The sequence below is a fragment of the Borostomias antarcticus genome (assembly GCF_949987555.1).
Source record: "Borostomias antarcticus genome assembly, chromosome: 8".
Classification (NCBI taxonomy): Eukaryota; Metazoa; Chordata; class Actinopteri; order Stomiiformes; family Stomiidae; genus Borostomias; species Borostomias antarcticus.
In genome coordinates, this window is record NC_140241.1 from 23,874,752 (window position 1) to 23,898,929 (window position 24,178).

The window sequence follows — 24,178 nt, forward strand, 5'->3', positions numbered from 1 at the left end:
GAGTTTGAGTGTTAAGATTGCTTGACGTGTCCCACAAGAAAGCTTACAACTGCGATATCTCGACACGTGCTTTGGACTGGGAAAAAGCTTAGCAGTGCCAAACATCAGGCACATGCACGTGCACAATACAAAACTTTGAGCGAAGACAGCTCCCCGTGTGGGGGCGCTAGAGACACAGGGTTTGCCGGCTATCACCTCCTATATCGCCAGCTCCCACCTGAAGGGGCGCCACAGAGCCACCCGAAAAAGGCTGCCCATTCACCTCCATTCATTCGGACATCGAAACATTCTCCCCATTCATTCAATGGGCGGGGGAGGGGCAATGTGGCCAAGCTAAGGCCATGGGCAGAAATAGAGCTGGTATGACATCACACCTGGAAAAAACTTACAACAGGAGGTAATAGGACATTTTTCTTTTAACATCGATTCTACATGTCTGATTTCAGTTCTATCCAATATGATTATGCTCCAGGTTGACTTTTCTTGAATAAGCCATTCATTATATTTTTGCGATATTCCTATCTCAAGAAATGTGTAGGAACTCTTTTATGGCCAGGGGCCATTTGTGCTATTCCTACTGTATCTCGAGAAATGTGTATTTGAACTCTTTCGTTATGGCCAGGGGCAATAACGAGTGACAACCCATTACTCTGAAACCAGGTAGCCTAGACGTGCTTCTCGTGTCTCCTGTGAAATCCGATCTGAAAAATCGGGAGTTGCCCCTCAGCCTGTGTTTGTATCAGGTCTTTGTAATGTGTTTATCTAGGAGCCATCTACTTTAATCTGACCCCAACACCTTTATTGTTGGCCTGCATCTCCCTCTTCTTGCCCCAACCCGTCTTGCAGGTCGGGCCTTTCTGTAAAGTACTGCGATGAGAATTTCACTTAGTACATATGGGACGAGATAACCATGAGTACAAACACAGAGAGACAGACCAGTGTTAATGTCTTTACTTTATTATCATCAATTCAGAATAGTACAAAAAAGTACGCCTTGCGTGATGTCAAGGTTCAGTCTCTCATTGTCACAGGGTCAGCCTGGACCTGGCCGTTAGATTATCCACTCACTTTTGGCAACAAAAACAGAGCTGATGATGATGATGAAGATGATGAAGATACTAAGTAGTGTATCTGTTCAACACAAGTGAAATGAAAGTGACAGTAGGTGGCAGAGCCTACAAAGCCTATGAAATCAGGCATACAATGTGTTATGACCACAAACAAAAAGGTCCCTGCCCAAAAACAGCGCGCGCACACACACACATGCGCACGCACGCACGTACACACACACACACACACACACACACACACAGGCCTTCAGGCCAGTCAACACTGTCCTATTCTAGACATAACATACAACACTAATAACAATGAGTTCAATGTCTCTCACACGCCATGTTTGGTCTGCCTGTTTATCAAGAAGATATATTCATTGCTTTTACATGACTGGCCACGTGAAGATGAAAATCATGATGGGATGACAATACATCACTGACATTGTAATTGCATCTTTCGTCTTTTATCAGTCTACAAAAGATATTTCCTCTCAGTTACACCATGTCCACACAAGAGGGCGCTCTACCCACACTAGACTCTCAAAGGCATCGTCAGTCAGCATCCCTAAGGGAAACTGGTACACTGCTGACACAGATTACAGAAGTGGATTGGGTGTGCATGGGTCATAATGATTGTGACATATACTTAAAGTGCTGGCACAGTGCCGTACAGACTGCTTTCCTATGGTGGACTGTCAAGCATGTGAGCCTTTTTTTCTTCAGAACACACACTTCCTGGTTTCACTGCTCTGTCGGGCCTCCTCTTAGTCATGCACTAGCCTGATCACCATGGTTACAGGCTGGAAGTGTGTGTGTGTGGGGGGGGGGGGGTTAATGTGCTTTTGGCGAAAAAAGCAGTCTACTGTCTCATGACATAAAGGGAAGTGACACAGGGAAGAGTATGACAACAGTCAGGGAAATGCAGGAATCCATTTCTTTGAAGTCATGGTGTCAGTCCAGCCATGTTTCATCAAGTGTAGTGCAGTGTGAAGGCAATGGATTATAAGTCAAGAGACACTAAGGCTGTAAAAGTGTGAAATTAAGCATACAATATCATGAAAACAGAATAGTATTCATTTCCAGATACAATATAGTCTCCTTAGCCTTTCTCGCTCAGCTAGCCAACTATTTAATGACTCTTATTCAAAGCAGATTCATTGAAGCTGTGAACAAACTCTTGAGTGACACCCTGAGCTATAGGGTCTGATGATGTTGAGTTGTTGTTGTTGCTGTTTGCAGTTTCACTTTTTCTAAAAAGAAGGGGTCAGAAAGGACCATCGTAATTGTCTACGAATACCTCGACCAGCGAGTTTAGGCTTGGCTCTGGGATCGGTTAACAGGTCTCCAGTCGCTCTGCCCTGTGATCGTTGCTCCATCCTGCAGACAGAGTTGGCAGCGGGCCTTCACTAACACTAACACACCGCAGGGCCCTTTTCTGAACAGGGCCCCATTGAACATAGTAGAGGGGAGTGTTCCACTAGTAAAGCATGGAGGACTAAGGTAGAAAACAAAAACAGAGGAGAAAGATGCAGTCTCACTTTCACACTGAGGTGAAAGCTTCATCTTATTGCTTAACAATAATAAAACAATACCATAACACCATGTTATACAATGTTAGCGCCTCCTTTACAGTATGAACCCAACGCAGACATGAATATGCAGTACATGAGCTGTACAGGATTCTGCATATGAAGCGATGACATGAATGAACAGGACATTTCCACAAACACAGCTCATAAAAGGTAAGGCCATATATAAAGTACGTTACAATATTATTATGTCTCAGATTTCCTCTTCAGGAAATCCCCTTTGGCAAGTCCGCTCCGCCATTCATCCCAAGTCGTTATGATTCAAGTCTTTGTGTGTTTTTACTTGATACTGGCAGAGTATATTGCACTAAAATTGGATTGTACCTTGGCCAATCCAAACTCCTGCATTCCATATTTGGAGTGTGAATGTTTTTTTTTTGCAGATAGGCCATCAACATAGTTTCCTCTACTCACTAACATCCTGCATCTCCCTCTCCTGCATATCTAGATAAAGTGCAGATACATGTCCTGTTTACAGTACTAACTGAACAGAGGAGGGGGAGGAGCAGAGCTAACATACTGCCCTGCTGACGGTCCCTTGCGATTGTAAAGGTGTTTCTCTCTCCCACCTGGGGGCATTGTGGGAGTATAGACACAAATGGACATCTCTCTTCCTCACATTCAGTACTGCAAAGTGCCTTGATTCTCAAAAGTGTCTCATCTCTCTCCGCCTCTCTCGCTCTCTCTCTCTCTCTCTTTCCCCTGCTGATACAACCTTTGTATTCACTCCATTAATTCAAAGAAGAGTAAACAAGCTGAAGTAAATGGGAGTGGCACATTGTTCGCAAGAGGATTGTTAGTCTGATAGAGAACGGCTGTGACCCCGTGACCCTTAAATTCAGCCAGAGCAGGTGAGCCTAAGACACCCCCCCCCCCCCCATTGGGACCTGGATCATTATCTCCATCTTCTCTCTCATCTTCTCTCTTCCTCTGTCAGTAGGGCTCTCACTCCTCTCCCACGCCATGTTCTCCCTCTCCTCCTTCTGCTCCTCAGGCCTGCTCCTTCTCGGCCCTCCAGAGCTGCTCCTTGACCTCGGAGGGCAGCGTGTTGAACAGGTCCTCCTCCACCACCAGGCCGCTCCTCTTCAGCAGGCGGCACTCGCCCAGCTCCACGGGGAGGATCTCCAGACGGTTCCCCCGCAGCTCCAGCTGGGTCAGGCCCGTCAGCTCCCCGAAGCGAGACGGCAGCGTTTGCAGGCAGTTGTTCCCCAGGTTGAGCGTGCGGAGCTTTTTACACCGGAACAGCTCCGGCGGGAGGGACTCGATCTGAGGAGGGACAGAGGGAGAGAGAGAGAGAAGAGAGAAGAGAGAAGAGAGGAGAGGGGAGAGGGGAGAGAGAAGAGAGGAGAGAGAGGAGAGAGAGGGGTGAGGGGGGGTGACAGAGGGAGAGGAGAGAGGTGTGAGCAGGCGGTCACAGGGTGTCAGACCAGAGGACACAAGAACACTTTCTTTTGTGTCACAAAGGCCGCGTTGTACTTGAACTGATAGAGCGTTCTAGTTCTGATTTTATATTAGAGTGTTGACATCTTAGTGCTTCCCTTGCTTTCGGGTAAAGAAGGAGGTGAAAGGGGTCTAAGACTAGAGCTGGTGGAGACATAGTGAGAGGTGTGGGGGCGGGGTCAGTAGTACACACTGTTCCCACTGCAGTCAACCAATCGGAAACCATGTCCGGACAAGCCCACAGGACTCAGAACCAATTCGAGAGCAGCCAAAGATTTAGTACTGTGGCAGTGAGCAAATCACAGGCTGTCATCTCACCTCAGAGTTAAGTGGCCTACTACCTGGAAACAGACTCCCACGTTTGCAATTACACATCTCATTTGGGTCGCTAATGTGCTAATGATGAAGCTATGACTTCATAGGGCAGGGTCTAAAAACCCAGAGCTCACCAGGGGGAGTCCTTGTAAACGAGGCTATTCTGGGCTGCATACCACCCTGTTAGGGCCCATTCTCAGCGTGGAGCCACACACACACATGCAGTGAAAAACAATAATAAAAGGAGAATGAAAGTATGTGAGTGATCCCCCCTCGTGGGATCCCACACGCACACGCGCGCCCACACACACGCACACGCGCGCCCACACACACAAACACACACACACACACACAGCAGCATGCCAGCAGCGAACACAGGCTAGGTAAAAAAACAAAACAATATTAATAGCATCTTTGACTGGAACCATATGATTGCGGTTCCAGATTGTGTTCCAAAATAATGTCGTATAACCTGTTATTACTGCTGGCTGGAGTGTTGCATGTTTTACACCAAGAATACAGTTCCTAGATAAAGAAATCTGATCGACATGTTCCTCAATGGTCATGGACAGTAGCCAATAGGTTGTGTCAAAGACCTAGTAGGAGACTCAATGTGTGACCAAAATACCCCGATTGAGCGATACTCTGAGCGAGTACACACAGCAACCAGAGCACTAAGCTGCCTAGACTTGCAGACCTTCATGATTCACTGAAATATTTACTGGATTCCGAGTCGATGAAGGATTCCCACTAGTCCCCATTCATTTGAGCTATCGTCTAGGCTGGCCTTTTACCAGGGCTGGTGAAAGGTTGGTTTGTAAGACAAGCTCTCCCTGAGGCCTTCTCTACAGGAGCCAGGAACCTTTCGCCAGCCATCTGGTCGGCACCATGGATGAGTAGGTCAGAGGACACGGGACTGGGAGTAGGCTGCATTATGCTGAGAGCAAGGTTATAATAGTTTTGCTTTTTTCATTAGTTTTTATTTTTATATCATTTTTATATATATATATATATATTATAACTTTTTGTTTTCAATTTCAGTTTAGTTTTGATTAGTTTTACAGCAGGTTTGCTAGTTTAGTTTATTTTTTATTTTTTGAAAATGCTTAGTTTTAGTTTCGTTTTTATTAGTTTCAGTATTAGTTTAGTTTTTTTTTCTTCTGCGCCAGCCTCGTGAGACCATCCAGATCTTGTGAGCTCACATTATTTCACTCCGTGTGAAACAAACCATCTTGCGCGCATGTCAGGTTACTTCTGCGCAGGGGCACAGCTAAATAAAAATGGAGGATAGATTTCATATCCACCCAAAATACTAGGCTTATGTATGAAGTGAAAAAGAATAAAACTAAGGACATTTTCTCAATAATTTTAGTTTATTTTAGTTAGTTTTGTAAACACACAATACAGTTTTAGTTAATTCTCGTTTTTTTGTAAAGCCTAGTTTTTATTTTTATTATGTTTTTTCACACCTAGTTTTCGTTTTTTAGTTAATTTTCGTTAACTATAATAACCTTGGCTGAGAGACATTATAACTGTTACGATCATGTGAGAACATGCCTGCCTATTAAATCACTCCAGAGAGAGCAGGGCTCTTCATCTTCAGAAGCAGCCTGGCAGGAACATGTATACTGTTAGAAGACATCTGCTCCTATGTCTGGACACTGGAATACCGTCCATAAGTCCATCACCACAGATGCACGCATGCATGCACACACGCACACGCGCGCGCGCACACACACACACACACACACACACACACACACACACACACACACACACACACACACACACACACACCACTACCTCAGTTCCCCACTGATCTCAATCATCTGAAATATGTCACTAGAATAATATGGCAAGTGCATAAATGACTTGAAATTACATGAAAATTAAGTTATGTAAAGTTATATTTAAGATGTAATTTTATAATATCTCCATTGAACACACTATTATTCTATCAAACTAAGAGGGAGACATAATATCTCTGACTCCGAGTGCTCCGAGTCGGAAAGTAAACAATGCATAAATCGACATTAGCTACCGCTCAGACATTGCAATCCACTGTCATTAGAGCCATTATCCCTAACCTGCCAAACAACCTGTCTACAGGATTATGATAAGCCCTACCATCATATTGCCCGGAGAGTGACCTTTGAACCTTTCAGACATGTGAAAGACACAGAGAGATGAAAGGAGGAGGAGGAAGGGAGGATGGGAGCCCTTTCTAAGAACATAAATTAAAGCTTTCCAGAACACACAGACAGACAGACAGTTGCCACGCACACCCCTATCCTACGGTTCTCACCCTGTTGGCGGTCACAGCAAAGTACTGCAGGTTCTGCAGAAAGCCCACGTCGGCGTGGATACTGGTCAGGTTGTTGTGACTCAGGTCGAGGAAGCGCAGCTTGCGGCAGTAGAACAGCTGGCCGGGGATCTTCTCGATCTTGTTCCTGTTCAGGTACAGCCTCTCCAGGTTGGTCAGGGTGCCGATCTGGATGGGGATGTAGGCGATCTGGTTGTACCAGAGTTTGAGGCAGACCAGCCGGTGAAGGTGCTGGAAGCTGATGATCTCCTCAATGGTCTTCAGGTTGTTGTCCTTCAATCAATCAATCAATCAATCAATCAATCAAAGCTTTATTTGTATAGCGCATTTCATACCCAGAGGCAACACAATGCACTTTACAGAGAACAAGGGAGGTGGGCATTCGTCCCACCCCTACATATTCCAGAGGGAAGCAAAAAAACAGTATCACCCGGGGGCCAGATAAGTGAGCTGTAAAAATGATTCCCTGACCCCTCTCAACAAGGCGATCGAGCAAGCTCCTGGAGTATGTTTGTCTACCGGCTAAGAACATTTATAAATGTATAAATAAAATACATTAAATTACATTTTCAGAGTAAGAGAGGCTAAAAACATCATTAGAGAGACATGGCAAACACTGGTGTATGTCTGTGTGTGTGTGAGTGTGCCTGGGCTCAGGTAGAGGCAGGGGGTAGGGAAGGGGTAGGAAAAGGATACGGACCCGGGTGAGGGGAAGGGGATCTGAGCCCAGGACTGGTGTATGTCTGTGTGTGTGTGAGTGTACCTTCAGGTCGATCTCCTGCAGGTTGTGCAGGCTGAAGATGGAGTGAGGGATGCGCTCCAGGTCGCAGCGCAACAGCTCCAGCTCAGTCAGGTTCACCATCTTCTTCAGGCTGTTGAGGACCATCAGCTTGGTCCCCTCGTTGTTGATGGAGAGCTTCTGGAGGTGGAGGCCCACGTCGGTCACCACCTGCGGAAGCTTGGTCAGGTTGCTCTTCAGACGGAGAACCTTGAGCCTCTTAAGCTCCCGCAGGCCGTCGATGACGATGAAGCGGTTGTTGTCCGCGCTAAGGTTCCCCGTCAGGTGCAGTTCGCTGAGGTTCTTCAGGCTGTAGATCCACAGAGGGATCTCCTTGATGTCCGTGAACTTGATGTGGAGCGACTTGAGGTTCTCCCGCAGGAAGGCCAAAGCTGGGGCCTCGATTTTGGCCGGCGTGTGGTAGAGCCACATCTCCCTCAGGGTGGCCAGCTGGGCGATGATGGGAGGAATGGTGACGTCCGGGATGAGCTCCAGCTTCAGGACCTCCAGCTCCAGCAGGTCGAAGACGGTGTCCGGGATGCCGCTGAGCATGAAGAGGTGCAGCTCCAGCTTCTCCTGGGAGTTCTTGGTGATCCTCTGCCGCAGCTTGTCCAGGGTCCACTCGTTGTTCAGGTTGAGTTGCCGGAGCTTGTTCTCGCTCACCTCCGACAGGAAGACGGCGAAGCGCTTGGAGTAGAGCGGGTCGTACTGGTCAATCATGTGCAGCATGAAGGCGAAGTCGTTCTTCACGTCGGGGATGTCGCTGTAACTGCTCTCCTCGCGGATCGACTCGAAGGAGTAGCGCTTCAGGGAGCGGCTGAGCATCCAGCAGAGGGTGTACATGCAGATGAGGCCGTACACCCCCACCAGGCTGATGTAGAAGCAGGCCAGGATCTTGAAGAGGGTCGCTAGCGGGTGAGCGCAGTGGTACATGCTGTAGCCTGTCAGCTTCTCGATGTTGACCGTGCAGATGACGCTAAACGTGATGTAGCGCACGTAGTAGGCCGTGTAGCAGATGATCAACACAAATTTGATGACTTTGATGATGGTCTGGCGTATGTAGAGCCTATAAACTATGTCTCCTTCCTCGACGTGGATCCGGAACTTCTTGACCTTCTCGAAGAGAGCTTTGGCCTGCTCTCCTTCCTTCTTGTCCAGGACCCCCGTCTCCAAGCGGTCCACGATGCCCTGCTCGATGCGGGACTTGGTCCTCTGGAGCATGGGCACGCTGGCCTCCACGTCCTCGCTCACGTTCGACACCTTCTTGTCGACGGAGCCATTCATCTTCCCCAGGGGTTTGGAGTCACTCTCCTCCACCACGGTCTCAGAGAGCGCCCGCGTGGTCCACGGCGAGTCGAAGCACTTCAGCAGGATGGACACGAAATGCTCCAGCTTGGAGCTGGTCCGGGGAAACTTGAACCAGAAGTTGCTGCAGGCCAAGAAGATGAGGGTGTGGAGGAGGACGAGGTAGGGGAAGTACTTTGCGAACCAGTGCAGCTTGTTCTCGTAGCAGACGGCGTCGACGTAGTTGTACTGGTGCCGGTCCAGCTCGTACTGGATGCCTTTGGGCTCCGGGGCGAAGGGGGAGGTGAAGTTGAGGTATTCGCAGGAGCGGTTGACCACCCACTTGCAGGGCAGGCAGATCATCTTGTCCTGGGTGACCTGCAGCGTGCCGCCGAACACCGCGATCATCAGCATGACCACAGAGATGTAGTCGGTGAAGACGTCCCACCATGGCTTCAGGATGCGGTACGCCGGCTGGGTGTCGGCAAAATACCGGAGCTCAGTAATGGGGATCATGATGGTTTACCTGGGGGGGGGGGGAGGAGAGAGAGAGAGAGAGAGAGAGAGAGAGAGGGAGAGAGAGATGGGGGAATAGAAAGGTAGACAGAGAAAGAGGGGGAGAACGAGAGAAGAACATGTGTTAGGCAAATGCATTGTCATTTCATACAGAACCCTGAAAGGACATTAGGGCTGACGTCACATGCCATGCCCCAGCTACCCTGTGCCATCTCTTGGTAACCGCTGTGTTGTAACCAAACACTCATTTTCAGCACAGATACATCAATGCAATACACACACCACCAAACCAGTTCCTTTGTGTGGTTGGTCAGTTTCTAAACCACGAGCCACCCACATAAGGACAGTTAAAAATGATTTCCTTGCAATATAATGAGGCAGCCCAATTACAAATTATACTTCACCACAAATAACATCAGTCTGTATCTGTGACATTGTTTTAAATAAGTGCATGTTTTTGTCAAGCACTCAAATCCTCAAAATCCAAATCCGTAATCAGCGTGATGACTAATTCCAGGATTAATGATGCCATAGTAATAATACCACTCTGATAATACAAGGCCATCACCTTGTTCTGCATCTGAATAGAGCAGATCACTGCCTAATGAGTGATACAGAGTACTGTATTAAAATACATTGAAAACAATCATGGCTATTCAAATGTAATCTCGTAAACCAGACATAAGGCTGAGGACAAAGTAAGCTCTAATATCATCATCTTTATGCTGCTTTTTATAAATGCAGCCCGGTCACCCATTTCCAGGCCAAGTGAGTGTGGGTGGTTGCCAGATTGATGCATGGGGGGAGCAGCCATTATGTTTCCCTGCTGTGGAGAGTCTGGTTTGCAGCAGGGACAGCAGGGACTGACTGACTGACTGACTGCGTGTGTGTGTGTGTGTGTGTGTATGTGTGTGTGTGTGTATGTATGCATGTATGCATGTATGCGTATATGCATGTATGCATGTATGTATGTGTCCAGACAGAGAACACTGTGGCTCAGGGAATGCAGAGCCTGACACAGCATGCACGCACGCGCACACACACACACGCACGCGCACACACACAAAACATCTGAGGATTGACGTATACAAATAAATGCTGGGCCTATGCATTTCAAAAGAAAACCACCTTGGCAAAAATAACTCCCTTGGCAAAAATAACTCCCTGGACAAAAAAGAATGCTATTCATTAGAGAACATCAGGTTTGAAAGGGCAAACCACCAAGGGCAAGCCTGAACAACCAGGAAAGGAAGTCACAAGGAACAGAGCAGAACAAGGAGAAGAACCATTAAGTCCATTAAGAAGATCAAAGGCCGAGCAAGTCTCCCCCCGATTGAGTTTTTTTTTTTTACATAAATTTTTTACACAAGAGTGAATAAAATGTCGCCAACTTACAAACAGCTGACTGGGCTGGTACAGTGAGTACAGTACAGTATGAAGAGATAGCAGCACCAGACATTCCGAACTCTAGATTGCAGCCTGATCCGACTTTGGACAAGCCTGCCTACAGCCTCTCTATCAGCAATGATTTCCTAGACTAAGACGGCACGTGAGGAGAAAGGGAACACTACGATGGACATTCCTCTGGGACTTAATCATTAGTCAGGCAGGAACACACAGGCTAGTTCTCAGAATGAATATGGTTTAACTTTTACCGTCCCTTCTTAATGAGTGAAGGTTGTGTGTATCCCTTAGTCTAATTAGCTAAGGAATACACACACACACGCACACACACACACACAGAAATCAAACATATCTCATCAGCAGGAGGAGGTTTCCTCTGTTTCTTAGGAGGAGTAGACTTTTAAACTTCAGAAGCGCCTATCCCTCCTTCCTTCTCTGGGTTTCTCCTCTTGTTCTCTCCTCTCAACCAGGAAGAGGACGAGGGGCTGTGGTCACTCACAAACACCTTTATCCAGTCCAAACCAGTATGTCAGTAAGAGAGGCCATCTTAAATCTCTCCTCTGGACGGCCGCCTACAGTAATCTCCTTCAAACAGTAACAGAATACACAGGGCTTACCCCAAAACTTCAATGGCAAACAATCCTCAAACAATTATTTTCTCCTCAGTTCTAACGTCAGCCTAGGATGAAGTAAGGCTTTTGTTTGGCACAGATTTCCAGTAGGGGTGGTCTGCCTTCCGGCCCTGTTTGTGTCAGAGTGTCTGAATAATTGACAGCGTGTTCAGGCCGGGGTGACTCACACAGCCCACTATACAGTTCACAGCGTGACGGTGCAAATAGCAGTGGGCAGAGGGAGCGATATGGCAGAATCTGACCCCACAGGGCCATTCCAGACCATCAACTAGATTAATCATTCCCTCTGTCCCAGAGTAACCTAGATGTGTCCGGTCTGCCCTGGATCAGAGAGAATACATATTGTTGGAGTGATTCAACATACAGTAGCAAGAAGAGGAGTGATGTGTGGAAGATAATATGATAATTGTATTCACCTGAATGAATTCTCTACAAAAGGTACTCCAGTCTTTTATTCATCATTTTTTGGGAATCCAGCTCTAAAATTATGTTTTTTTTTTTCTCTTTTGGACTCCCCTGGTACTCGATACTCTCCCCAGTAACGCCTGACAGATCACAGTCCTGTGGGAGAGCCTCTCCCAGATTCTTCCTAGTAACTCCAGTATGTCAAATACAGGTCATGTCTGGGTAGTACGGACTGTACCATGTGTGTGTAAGTATGCTACACTGTACTATACTGATCTTACCTGTATTATACTGTAGTGACATATACTGTGATGTACAGTACGTGCCTTTACTGTGATGTCCTAGCCCGACTGACCAGTGAGCTGGTCACAGCTGCTGGGTTTTCATTAAGGTAACCTGCTGGATTAAGGTAACCTGATCGTCTGGGCTTCACCAGGGCGTCCGCCAGTAACAGAGGGGCTGTTGTAAGGATACAGGGGAGGAATGATACCCGCCAGAGAGCTACAAAACTGAGAGCGGACTCCTACAATTTCAACCCTGTACTCTATTCTCCCGATTCAGAGGACAGACCGTTTACCTGAAACCCACAGCCCAGTCCGGGTAGAGTTCATCCACCTCTAGATAAAGCTGCTATTGTCCTGGCCCAGCCACTGTCCAGGAAGCTGTGTGTAACCAACTTCCATTAGAGAGAGAGGAGAGCCAATTATATCCCACTCAGTCAAGGACGAAACCATCTCCAAGGACATGTTTTCTTCTCACTTTTTTGGCTGGAACTGAAAGGCGGGGTTCTGTAATGAATGTATAAATAGGCCTAAACGTGAGAGACGACAGAAGTTGTTGACTTCTTTCTGTTGTGCGTCTCTGTCTTTTGCTTTGAGAAAAAAAAAGAACCAAAACAGTTTTCACAGACTGGGAGAGCTCTTGGTTAGATTGATGTGCAGTTGTGGATTCAAGGTTACACCGAGGTACAGTAAACAGAGCACAGTTATTTATACACAGCCCCAGAGTGTAGCTACTCACTTCTTCGGCACCACTGAGGTAAAAACTGCACAATTAAAGCAAATGACCTATGAGAGTAGAGCCACAGGTTCAGACAATCACCACTGCTGTTGAGTCACCATCTCATCAAGAACGATGGAAGAACGTTGTTCCAACAATCTCCTCCATCTCCTGCTCTGGAGACAATAAGACTGTTACATAATGACATATGAGCATCACTTCTCTCCCTGACCATCAAGCCTAGCCTAGTCCCTTCCCCACACACAGATTTGTGTAATTGGTGTACAAGCGACGCGTGTACAACGTATCAGGCATAGGGCAGGCAATGGCATTCGTTCAGAACTATCAAAAGAACAGCTGTATACGTCCATCAGCCATAAGCCAGACTGGACCTGGTCTGGTTACATTAGTAGGGGAGCGGAAAATAAGTGTATTGTAGCAGAGAGAGACAGGGACATGAAAGAGCTGATGTTCTAATGTGCCATCTCGACCACCTCTGAGCAGAAACAATATCTGAATTGTATTGTAGGCTACATAATATGGCCCCTGAGGAAAAATCTGACAAAAGCCTACAGTAACTTCCAAAAACATTTTAATGAGAAGTAGGCATAAAATATACAGTAGCCTAGAGTATTCTAACCTCTAATAGCCTTCGGTTTCAACTACTCTGAAGCCCACAACGTCTCAGAATTTACAGCCTAAAACTAGGTTGCTGCGTATGATGGCGTGGATGGCACAGGTGTACCTTAGGCCCTCTGTCGGACAATATGTCACTGGATCCGCACTTTGAACTGAATACCTCGACGCCACAATGAGGAACAAAGAACGCACACACCACTCTTATTCATACCATTTATCACAGTTAGACAGCGTCTCTGGTCCACTACTTTGAAGGCCTGACATCTGTCGGCCTACCGAATATGATAGGACACTAGGCTAACCTAATAAATAGGCTATAACGCACGCCGGTATGCCTGACACGTGTGCGACTTCAGCTAGATTCTGTCTGCTATTACAGAAATTAGGCTAGTAGGCTGCAGTGTTAACACATCATGAACACCTATAGACATCGCTTGGTGTTGGTAGATTAAAACATGCTATTACTGTCAGGTTCTTTGTCAGGTCCTTCCCAACAACACCCTATACAAACACCTTAGAGACGGGAAGCGATGTCATAACACAGAAGCCAGCCGATATAACCCTCCGACACGCTACAATGCAGACCATAATTCTTGTCCACACTTACCTAATTTGTTGCAATAACCGTCTTTCTCGTCATCCGCACAGAATTGATACATTTCTTAATGTTTCACAGTGGGGCAATATCCTCAAACATCATCCGCCGTGATAGAAAAAGTCAGTTCAGGAGCGCAGGCGTCTCCACCCAGGAAGTTGTCACAGAAACATGGGACCATGGAGCTCCGACGCTTCACTGCGGCTGCATGATGCGCTTCCCACACGAGCAGTGCTGCTGATACGCTGATACTGAAATATATCTTACAGCCCTCAGACACAAAAGCACCGTCTTGGAATTCTATTCATATTGTTGAAAATGTCAATATGCTCTGGACACTGCGTAGGCTACATCGTACAGTGCTTATACCCATCAACGGATACAGTAGGCTATCAGTTCTGTCATTCCTAATAGGCCTATAAATAATTAAACCAACAACCGTTTAAACTGTTTAAAAGCACAATTTCCCGTTCATATAGATCGCACTATAGGCGTGTAAGTGTCAACTTCCAGAAAACTGCACAGAAACGGTGTTAGAGAATATAAAGTGAACTCTAGTTCATCGTATCAAAAAAGAAAGCTTTTTTATTTATTCACAATGTACTTTTTTTCCTCAACAAAAAAACCTTATTTCTGAACATTCTCATCCTCAATTCTGGAGAGGACTTTGACACGTTTTGGCATGGCTACAATGATCTCCACCCCTGCCCTCTTCCTCCTCCGCCCGACCCCCACGGAGGACACCTCTGGCTGGGGAGGAATCTGAGCCATCCTCTGGGTCTGGCTCTGCAGGGCTGCCAGTGTCTGCCTCAGCTCCTGGAGATGTTCTAAGTCTGTGATGCTCATAATGTCCTCCATGATGCACTGGAGCCTGGACACACACTCCCCCTGGAGCTCGTCCCTCTTGCTGACCACCTGTGCGCTGGTCAGAACCTGAGCCACCGGCGTGGCCAGTCTGACCGGCGTGGCCGGCGTCAGGAGCAGTACCGGAGAGTCCAGATGGACCTGGGGCGTGGCGGGGGTGTGTGCTAGAGGGACGGACGGGGTGGAGGGGACGATGACCTCTGGGCCGTCCCGGTCCGGGCAGGGCTCTGGGGACGCGGGGTCCAGGAGCTGGGCGATGGCCCCCTCTACCTCGGAGGGAGGGCTCGTGTGGAGGGCGAGTAAAGGGTGGTCCCTGTAGCGGGGGCAGAGTTGCTCCCAGCTCCACTCAGGCAGCAGCCTGAACACCTGGCAGAAGTGTTCACAGGGCAGCATCTGGCTCCTCCACGCCTCGCACCCGCAGGAGGGCAGGCTGACCTCTGACCCGAAGCTGACGGGGTGCGCGTGGCTCCGCCCGGCCTCCCCCGCAGTGCTCCGGACCCTGAATTTCCCCTCGCCGACCACCTCCACCTCCGGAGATGGACACTGGACGGCGGCGTCCATTTTGTCCATCACCCAGGAGACCACGGAGCGGGGGCGGTGCCACAGGAAGCGGGGGGTTATGAGATTGATGGTGAACTCCGCGGAGGACTGGCTGTTGAGGTCAACGTACCTGCAGGTCAGAGAGAACGGAACTGCAGTTCAGGAAATGAAGGTCACTTTGGGGGCGCTCAAAGGCAACATATTATTAGACTGAGAGAAGTAGTCCATTCTGTATAACTTCAGATGGTGCGGTTGGAAGACTGGAAAAAATATAGCCTCAAGTCAAGATCCACAACACATCCTTTGAACACGACAACGTCACTGGCAAAATTGTAAAAATATCTTTAAAAAATCAATACAAATAAAATTAAAAAAAAAATAAGATTCCAACAATCCAACACTTCCTGAAAGCTGAGAAACTGCACTTTCTAGTATTATAGCGAAAATCCAATTAATATTCGGAATGTTGTCATTGTACTTACAGGGTTAAAAGGGTTCAATACAATCCTCTCATTATCAATATGAGGGATGAAGATTTGCCCTCCAAATGGTCTCTCTGATGCGTATCTCACCGTTGGTGCATCTGAGGGAAGAACTCGTCGACCAGGAAGCGCAGCATGAGGCTCAGGGAGCTGCTCTTGTGGACCTTCAGGTCCTGGTGAGAGAAGAATCCACTCTGCATCTCCACCCCTCCGTTCATCACAGAGACCAGGTTCACCGCGTCGGTCCGCACAGCCCTCGCCCACCTCTGCAACAACACACACACACACACACACACACACATGCAGATAAGACACCGAAGTACATGAGATACACACTTATGATTACACCCGTGTCTGCGTTATCGTGTCAAAATAGGGTGTGTTGTACATGTTATGATAGTTTTGTGTTATAATTGATGTTTGTTAATAGACCCTTGGACAGAAACAGTCAGTATTGATGAATGCTGATAGGTCACTCTTGCAGGCAAGTTCATATGAGTTTTGTCTCCCATGACCAAATCTGTCTACTCATTCCAATCTGCCTTCCCTTACCTCTGAGGTGAAGATACTGAGTTGTGGTCCAGGACGAGACCTTGTGTTTATTAACATGTTATTATACGTTTATGTTATATATACATAAACATATATATACATGTTATTATATATTATATTAACCTTTTCATGTGACAGCCACTTGGCTGTGAACCAGTTCCTGAAGAGGGGACTGCGTGACCAGATGGGACTCTCCTGCAGCTGCTTCACTGCCATCTGGTGGTGGTCCATGGTCAGTGCACCGGCGATGGCCCTCATCATCTGGAACACGTCCTCCTGGTCCGTGATGCCGCGGGAGCGGTTCCCCAGCCACTGTGTCCACGTCCTCTCCCTCAGGTAGTCGTTGTATACGGCCAGAGAGCCTGAGGTTGGAAGAAGAAACGTTTCCTTGTGAACTACTTTTACTGTGCCTCGAACAAACATCTTTGTCACATAGTGAACATACATCATACCGTGGGAGGCGGCAATGCCGAAACACACACTGGGAGAACATGCAAACTCCACACAGAAAGGCCCGGAGACCTTCTTGCTGTGAGGTGACAGTGGAAGGTACTGCACCACCATGCTGCACATGAGTGATTCTGGGGTCCAGTGTCCTGCTCAAGGACAATTTGGCACTCTCCGGGAGCTGGCATCGAACCGGGGACCTTGCGATCCCCAGCCGGCCGCTCTACCTCCCGAGCTAAGTGCCTCCTGTGAGCAACTTCTGTACATTCCCAATATATTTCCACTCCTTTAGACAAGGGGATGGATACAGATTAGTATTTGGAGGTTAAATGAATGAAAACGACTTCTTCCTGTTACACCGCACATCAACACTATGTCTCTCTCCTGTCTCTCCTTCTTACCTGTGAAGACGGTCTCCGCGGCCTCCATCTCAACAGGACAGTCCTCCATGAGGACGTAGGCCGGGCACCAGACCGGGTTCCACTGCCTGAACACTCCCAGGGCCTCCTTCAGCGCCTCGGGGCTCTTGGACTGCACCACGAACAGTCCCGCCACCACCAGGCTCACGCTGGTCCGCACGCACAGGAAGTAGAGCGGCAGCGGGAAGCGCGCCCGCTTGTATGCGGCGTCCAGGAAGAACACGTCTTTGCCGTAGAGACGCAGCAGGGACTGCTGCCACTCCGTCTGGTAGCACAGTAACAGGTTCTCGCTCTCTGACTGCATCCTGAGCAGGAAGCTGGTCTTGGGCGCTTCCTCCCTCCAGCTGTCTGAAAGAGACTAGAGACGGGGGATGAAAACAGATGATTGTTGGGTTTACTGCAATGTTCCTCATCATAGGGGTAGACAAAAACATCAATATATATAATAAAAACAGTTGAATAAGGTGGAGTCTAAATAAACCGGAGGCACAGTGGCACTAGAATACAGTGCCTCATCATCATTGTTTGGATCTTTTGTTCACTGTTGACTCACTGTTGACATTGTATTGTGTATAACATTGCATATTGTGTTTTACTTTATATGACATATATAATATGGGTTATTGTATTATTCATGGTGAGGTACTATTAAAGCCCTTTGGGGTTTCAAACCTCTCCGGCACCTATTTCAGTTCTGTTTTGATTTGTTTTTTTTATTGTTCTTGTTTCTTTTTTTTTAATGGTGCGAATAAATAAATGAAAATCAAATGAAAATCTGATTTGGAATAAGTATTTGAAGGGTGCCATAATTAGCAAGTATGGATAGCTAGTTAGCTAGTTAGCTTAGCATAGGTGTGTCAAAGAGAGGACCTGCCCGGTCTCCTCACCAGCAGGTTGGCCAGGTCGATCTTGGTGAAGTTCTCCTCGGTCCGAGTCCGAGTGATGATGCCCCTGATGGTCCTCTCGGTGGGGAAGTACTTCCTGAGCGGCGGGGCGTCCGCGTCCTTGAACAGCTCCGTCCGGACGTACTGGACCATGTGGAGCTTCATCTCCGGCACCCTGGTCACTCCCTGCTTCACCATGGACCTGATGAACTCTCTCACCCGCTCGTCCACGTCGTCCGCTCCCTGGACAGGAGAGAGAGAGAGAGAGAGAGAGAGAGAGAGAGAGAGAGAGAGAGAGAGAGAGAGGGGGAGAGAGAGAGACAGCGAGAGAGGGGCAGAGAGAGAGAGAGTGAGAGAGAGGGGGAGAGAGAGAGAGACAGCGAGACAGAGGGGCAGAGAGAGAGAGTGAGAGAGAGAGGTAGAAAAGAAAAGGAGTGGGTGTGTGAGGGAGGAGGGACTAGGTGACTGATTTGTTGTTGTTGACGAGTTGTTTCATGAGGAGGAAGATATCACTATGGACACAGTAATAATGGATTGATATTGCAGCTGTCGATATCTAACAATGAGTGAGCATGTTCCAGCGCGCCGGTCAGTTACCTCTCCTATGGGGTGGCCCACGTGGTCAGTGACGTTGGGGACTCTGACGTAATACAGGATCTTCCACTCCACTGAGGCCGGGTCTTGCTGGAGCGCCTGCCGGATGACCTTCGACTTGGCTTTCTTCACCCGCGCTCTCTCCGTGTCCACCTGGTAGAAACGAGCGAGCGAGCGTGCATGCGCACACACACACACACACACACACACACACACACACACACACACACACACACACACACACACAGACTTAGTCATCGTACCATGAATATACTGTAGCACTATAGCAACGGATATACTTGCTGTTCAACAAAGTGTAATACGCGTAGACAATTGCGTGTTTTGTGGCGCCAATACACCGCCATCTTGAATTCACGAACGCATAGTTAAAAGCAAATATATTGCGGCATTAAGCTGGTGGAAAGACCTGACCTGAACTCTTTCTTTACCTTGAATCCGTCAAACTTGGCGATGCGGGTGACAACTACTTTAGCAGGGCAGGACAACTTCTTGGTTTTAATTAAGTGAACTCTCCTCCCCTTCTTCCCCTTCCTCTCTTCCTGGTCTTCATTGGTTGCCTGAAAGGATGACAATCAGCAGTAGCAGAAGAGAAAGGTATTTTTCCTTAATATATATTTTTTGGGGCATTTATTATTAGGGACCCGGTGAGCCTGCCTGTCCTGTCCATTCCCAGATCATGCTATACTCTGTAATCATGTCACAGAATATCAGTGGACTCACCTTGTCTCTAGCTTCAATATAGCGCTGCTTCTTTGTCAGGTCCTTCTCTGGGCCCCGGTGGCACCCCATCACCTTATGGCCAATGAACATGAAGGGAACTCCATCAAACGGGATGCAGGGGGTGTCTCGCCCCTGCAGCCATTCCCAGTACACTTTGTTCTTAAACTGGGGCTTCCAGTCTGTAGGGAGAGAAAACAGTGAACGGGTTCATATTAGACTGCTGAAGAAAGGGCTTGACTAGCTATAGCTTAACTTGCATTTCACACGTTACAGCGTTCGGTTTGGCTGTAGCTTCACCCTCTGTGACATGAGCACAGAAAAAAAGTTTTTGCATTCTCATCATCATCTATCAGTCATTAGTGACAAGTAGGGTAAGCATGAATAGTCAATGAATAGTCATTTGGCGTCTTGAGCGTTACCTTCTGTAAAACCCTTATCCATAGTGTAGACAACGTATTTGACAAAAGTTGAAGACTCGACCTGTGAAATACGGTCATTGACCTGTCCTAGCGATTCACAGATGTATATGTTGATCATCTTTAAAGGAGACATTATGAGCCATCGACGTGACTAGTAACCCTGCATAAAACAAATGTTTAGATTTCTGTCAAGTATCTGTCCACCTGAAGACGCAACCGTCTGGGTTGGTGGAAGGAACCGGAAACGCTGTATGTTTTGGTGCATTCTTCTTCTTAGGCTCGAGCCCTATTGGGTGTGTCGTATACCGCCACCTACGTTTTGTTATTGGTTCATGCACTAATGGTGTGTTCGTTTGTGGTCGGAGGTGGCAAGTCGCAAGTGGCAAAATACCTACCTCCGACCTGTGTGCATTCGAGCTATATACCATTATATCACAGTTACCTAGTTATATCTATATACCATTATATCACAGTTACCTAGTTATATCTAGTGCATTCGAGCAACTGGGGGCTGAGAAACATATCCGAATTTGCGACGAGGAAGTGCGAGTTCATGCGGTGTTTTATTTAATAATTCCTAGTAGCAAGTCGCAATTTGCCACCTCCCAGTTATAAACGAACGCACCATTATTATACCTCCATGGTTATTGGTTCATGCGATCAAAACCCGCCTACGAGCAATTAATACGTCACAAAACTGCGACTCATGCACATTAACGAAGCAGAGAAGGCAGAAGAAATTTGCCCTGAAAAGTATCTGGAGATATACCAATTCAAAATGTTACAGTTGTTGCGGGTTGTGAACCGGTTATGTCGCCACTGTCACGAAACGTCAGTCTTGTGTTCTCGTTCAACGTTACCAGCGACAAGATCACCGTACCTTCACCCTTCAGCACATGATGTAAAACAGCAGTCAGCACAGGCAAGGATTGTGTCAGTGTATCATCAGCCATCACCTAGAGCAACTGTCTTCAGGCTTAATCGAGAAAATTTGCCTGCTCTGCACAGAGAATTCTCAACCACCTCATTTATCAGAAGTGACGCCATTGGGAATATTCAGCCTACGCATTATCATTTGATATACACATGCAAGGTAACGCTTCAACAAGTCTTCACAGTCACACTGATAACAAATCAGTGCACGGCCATATTCCTTTATAGCACGTGTGTTAACCTGTATCTATCCAGGTGTGTTCAACCAGGTCGATGAAGAGGATATCCAAGATAGCCTATCACAATGGCGTTGTCATAGTAACGTGCCCAGGATGTGAGAAGCACCACATCATTGCTGACAACTTAGGCTGGTTCTCTGACCTGGGTGGAAAGAGGTGGGTCTGAACACAATGCAAAGAGAAACGCACGCATACTCTTAGCGGGTGACCATGTTCAGGCTAATATGGGACGAACAGTATCCGGAACATATCACAATAGTAATGGACCTTGCTTGGAAGTGAGCTGGCAAGCTCTAAAAACATACGTGTTAAATGTTATTTTCTCTCGGTCTGTTTGTTAACCTCAGGAACATAGAGGAGATCCTTGCAGAGAAAGGCGAGACAGTGAAGAGGATAGAGGGAGACGCTGCCTTCGAGGTTGTTGCAGAGGAGTCCTGCAAGCAAAACGGAGGAAAAACGGATGATGACTCAGGGAAATCATGATTGTGTGAATGAGAGAAGGAGAAGGACTGAGAGAGCTCAGAGAGAGAGAGAATGAGATCAACTTTTTTTTAAATCTCTGTTTTCATTACAGTTACTATATTGGTCAAGTACTTACTGTAACAGACTGGTCATAAAGAGGTCATAACCCCAGCTGGAGTCATATGGTGGAGATCAGTCCATATTGACCTCCCTTTTCTTGTCCTTTACGAGGGGCTCCAGTCGCTGGCAGCCATGATTCAGCCAGTCCATGTGAATGCTGACCACACCTATGCAGAGTACAACAATAGACGTGAGGCTGGGAATAGTGTCTTAAGGAAGGTACAGACGATGGGCAATAAATGTAAGCCCAAGATGTTAGTTATTGAGTGCAACAATGAGCACCTGACCTGTGATGGTCTGCCATGTCGACTGTCCTGTCTTCCTCCTTGGCCCACACTCCATCCCCTGACTCCTCTGTTCTACAGTATGTGACCATGTCTGTGACCGTGGGCTGATGGAGTAGGTCGGTCAGGTGGGAGGGTTATGGGAAGCCAGTGAAGTTGCTGCAGGATGGGGGTGGTGTTCCTCCAGGTCCGGCTCTATGAAGAATCTGAGGAGAGTGATGTGAGGGAGAGACAGACAGATGATCTGTCCTCAGATGGCGTGGCTCCCGACTGCGTCTTCCTTCTCGTCTCACCCATGGCTTTGGTCTCTGGCTTTGGGTCCATCACAGTTGTGAATAGCCACTCATCTCGTCTGTTCTTTTTCCAGCAGATCGATTATCTTTTTCTGATCTCCCGATAATCCCATTTCTTCTCTATCACAACTTTTTTTCTGCCACATCTCTTCTTTTTTCATGTCATCTGAGTTTCTGCAGTTTTTCTCCCTCTTCTCTTCCTCTGCCCGCTTTTTCTCGTTATAATTTAACATGGCCGCAACATCAACACAACGCTGTGTAAACAGGAAGTGATACTTAAGGAATGTATACATTCAAAGCTATGGGATCTTGAAATTCTAAATTAGACCCCTTAGCATGTACAAGCGAGTAGAGCTGCGCCCGCATATTTGCATAAGAAGCCATTTTGACTCAACTAAGTGCATGTCTTGGGAGCTATTCAACTTAGAACTGTATGGTCGTTCTGGTCAATGGGAGATTTACTTTCAGTCCCTAACATACTTTAACATTACTATACTATTTCAGCTAGATACTACATTCAAACGTTGAAAACTCACAATGACAAGCTTATTGATGCTTTATACTCACACTCAGATACCATTTATAGCACTTTTCATGCTTTATACTAATTTAGATACCATTCATACTTTTTAAAATCTATTTTTGATATACTTATGCCTGCTTTCACACAGCAAGCACACACACTTCAGAAAATGTCCTTTTTCTATTTATTAACACTTGATAATCTAAACATGTTGATCTATGGGAATTCTAGATTAATTATATGGTCATTATAAGTAAATAAATCTATATATATATATACAGTATATTTTTTTAAAACGTACTGCACTTAGCCTCAGAAGATGCCGTAACCAATACTATGATAACTTGTTTTGTCCCTGGATTATTGTGTGTTTCAGTTGCATGGCCCTGCCTATGACGTCACCAGGGTCACCCATTGTGACATAAGAGCAAGGTCATTGTTACATTTCTATTAATTTATCTCCCTCTGATAGCTGTCACAAAGCAGGATATTGGAAATTGAATAACTCTCTTCTCGGACATGTAGTAGTAGAAGCAAAAATCTCAACTAATAACACACTACTTTAATAATGCAAATATGGAAGATTCATTTTGCTTAAACTGGGAACTGTTTAAATATGAATCAGCCAAATATCTAAGGGATTATGGGAGTAAGCTTGCTAGAACTAGAAGAATTGAAGAACAAAACATTATCTCAGGCATCTCCTTGTTCACTCAAGTTTCTCCTGATGAGTAGACAGAAGATAAGTTAAAGATGGTTGAGCTGCAAGAGAAATTAGATGAGATGTACAAAAAGAGGGCGGATGGGGCTTTCATTAGGTCCCGGAAATGATGGTTAGAAGAAGGTGAGCAGAACTCCGCTTACTTCTTCAAATTAGAAAAACATCATGCTAAAACGAACACTATTAATGAATTGAATATTAGTGGCACTATATCTGATGACCCAAAACTTTATTTTTGTGCCACTTTTTATAGAAATCTATATACTTCTGAATATTCAGAAAATTGTGCTCAAACATTCCTTAACTCTCTGCAGAATACCCCTCAACTTGTTGACTCTGATAAGAATATGTGTGATCTCCCTTTATCTTTATTGGAGGTAACTCAATGTATAGAGCTGCTGAAGAATAATAAAGCGCCTGGAACAGATGGCCTCTCGTCAGAGTTCTATAAATTATTCTCCCAGCAGATGGCGCCCTTTCTTTTACATATGTTTAATGAGAGTATATCTGTCAAAGCCTTACCTTGTACTTTGACTCAAGGGTTGATTACTCTAATTCCCAAATCAAGTAAAAACGTATAACTGTTGCAAGCTTATCAAAGTATTTATTTAGAATTTAATGTCTTTATTTATTTTGTCCCTTCTTTCTCCTCTGTAACCTCCCTGGCATGCTTGTGATATGAGTCTG

The 24,178-nt window shown here is 46.6% G+C and overlaps 2 protein-coding genes across 2 annotated transcripts; both read right to left on the reverse strand.

Moving 5' to 3' along the window:
* Positions 1 to 3,634: 3,634 nt before the first annotated feature.
* lrrc8aa (leucine rich repeat containing 8 VRAC subunit Aa) lies at positions 3,635 to 9,300 on the reverse strand (the record flags this gene model as incomplete). The annotated part of the gene is made up of 3 exons (XM_084441955.1): positions 3,635 to 3,910; positions 6,705 to 6,995; positions 7,486 to 9,300. The coding sequence occupies 3 exons, from the start codon at positions 9,298 to 9,300 to the stop codon at positions 3,635 to 3,637; spliced, it is 2,382 nt and encodes a 793-aa protein (XP_084298081.1).
* Positions 9,301 to 14,532: 5,232 nt separating this feature from the next.
* On the reverse strand, positions 14,533 to 20,085 carry LOC311312034 (uncharacterized protein). Its single transcript, XM_084441883.1, has 9 exons — positions 19,917 to 20,085; positions 19,498 to 19,676; positions 19,206 to 19,334; positions 18,760 to 18,909; positions 18,166 to 18,405; positions 17,261 to 17,636; positions 16,536 to 16,774; positions 15,951 to 16,126; positions 14,533 to 15,508 (listed from the first exon to the last, which is right to left on the reverse strand). The coding sequence occupies exons 1-9, from the start codon at positions 20,047 to 20,049 to the stop codon at positions 14,602 to 14,604; spliced, it is 2,529 nt and encodes an 842-aa protein (XP_084298009.1). The 5' UTR covers positions 20,050 to 20,085; the 3' UTR covers positions 14,533 to 14,601.
* Positions 20,086 to 24,178: the final 4,093 nt, after the last annotated feature.

Excerpts from the sequence above, each read along its gene's own strand:
- LOC311312034 (XM_084441883.1), bottom strand. The coding sequence starts at position 20,049 with ATGTCTCCTTTAAAGATGATCAACATATACATCTGTGAATCGCTAGGA. Across the intron at positions 18,406-18,759 it reads TGGGCCACCCCATAGGAGAG|GGAGCGGACGACGTGGACGA; the intron begins GTAACTGACCGG and ends TCTCCTGTCCAG. Across the intron at positions 16,127-16,535 it reads AGTGGCTGTCACATGAAAAG|AGGTGGGCGAGGGCTGTGCG; the intron begins GTTAATATAATA and ends GTGTTGTTGCAG.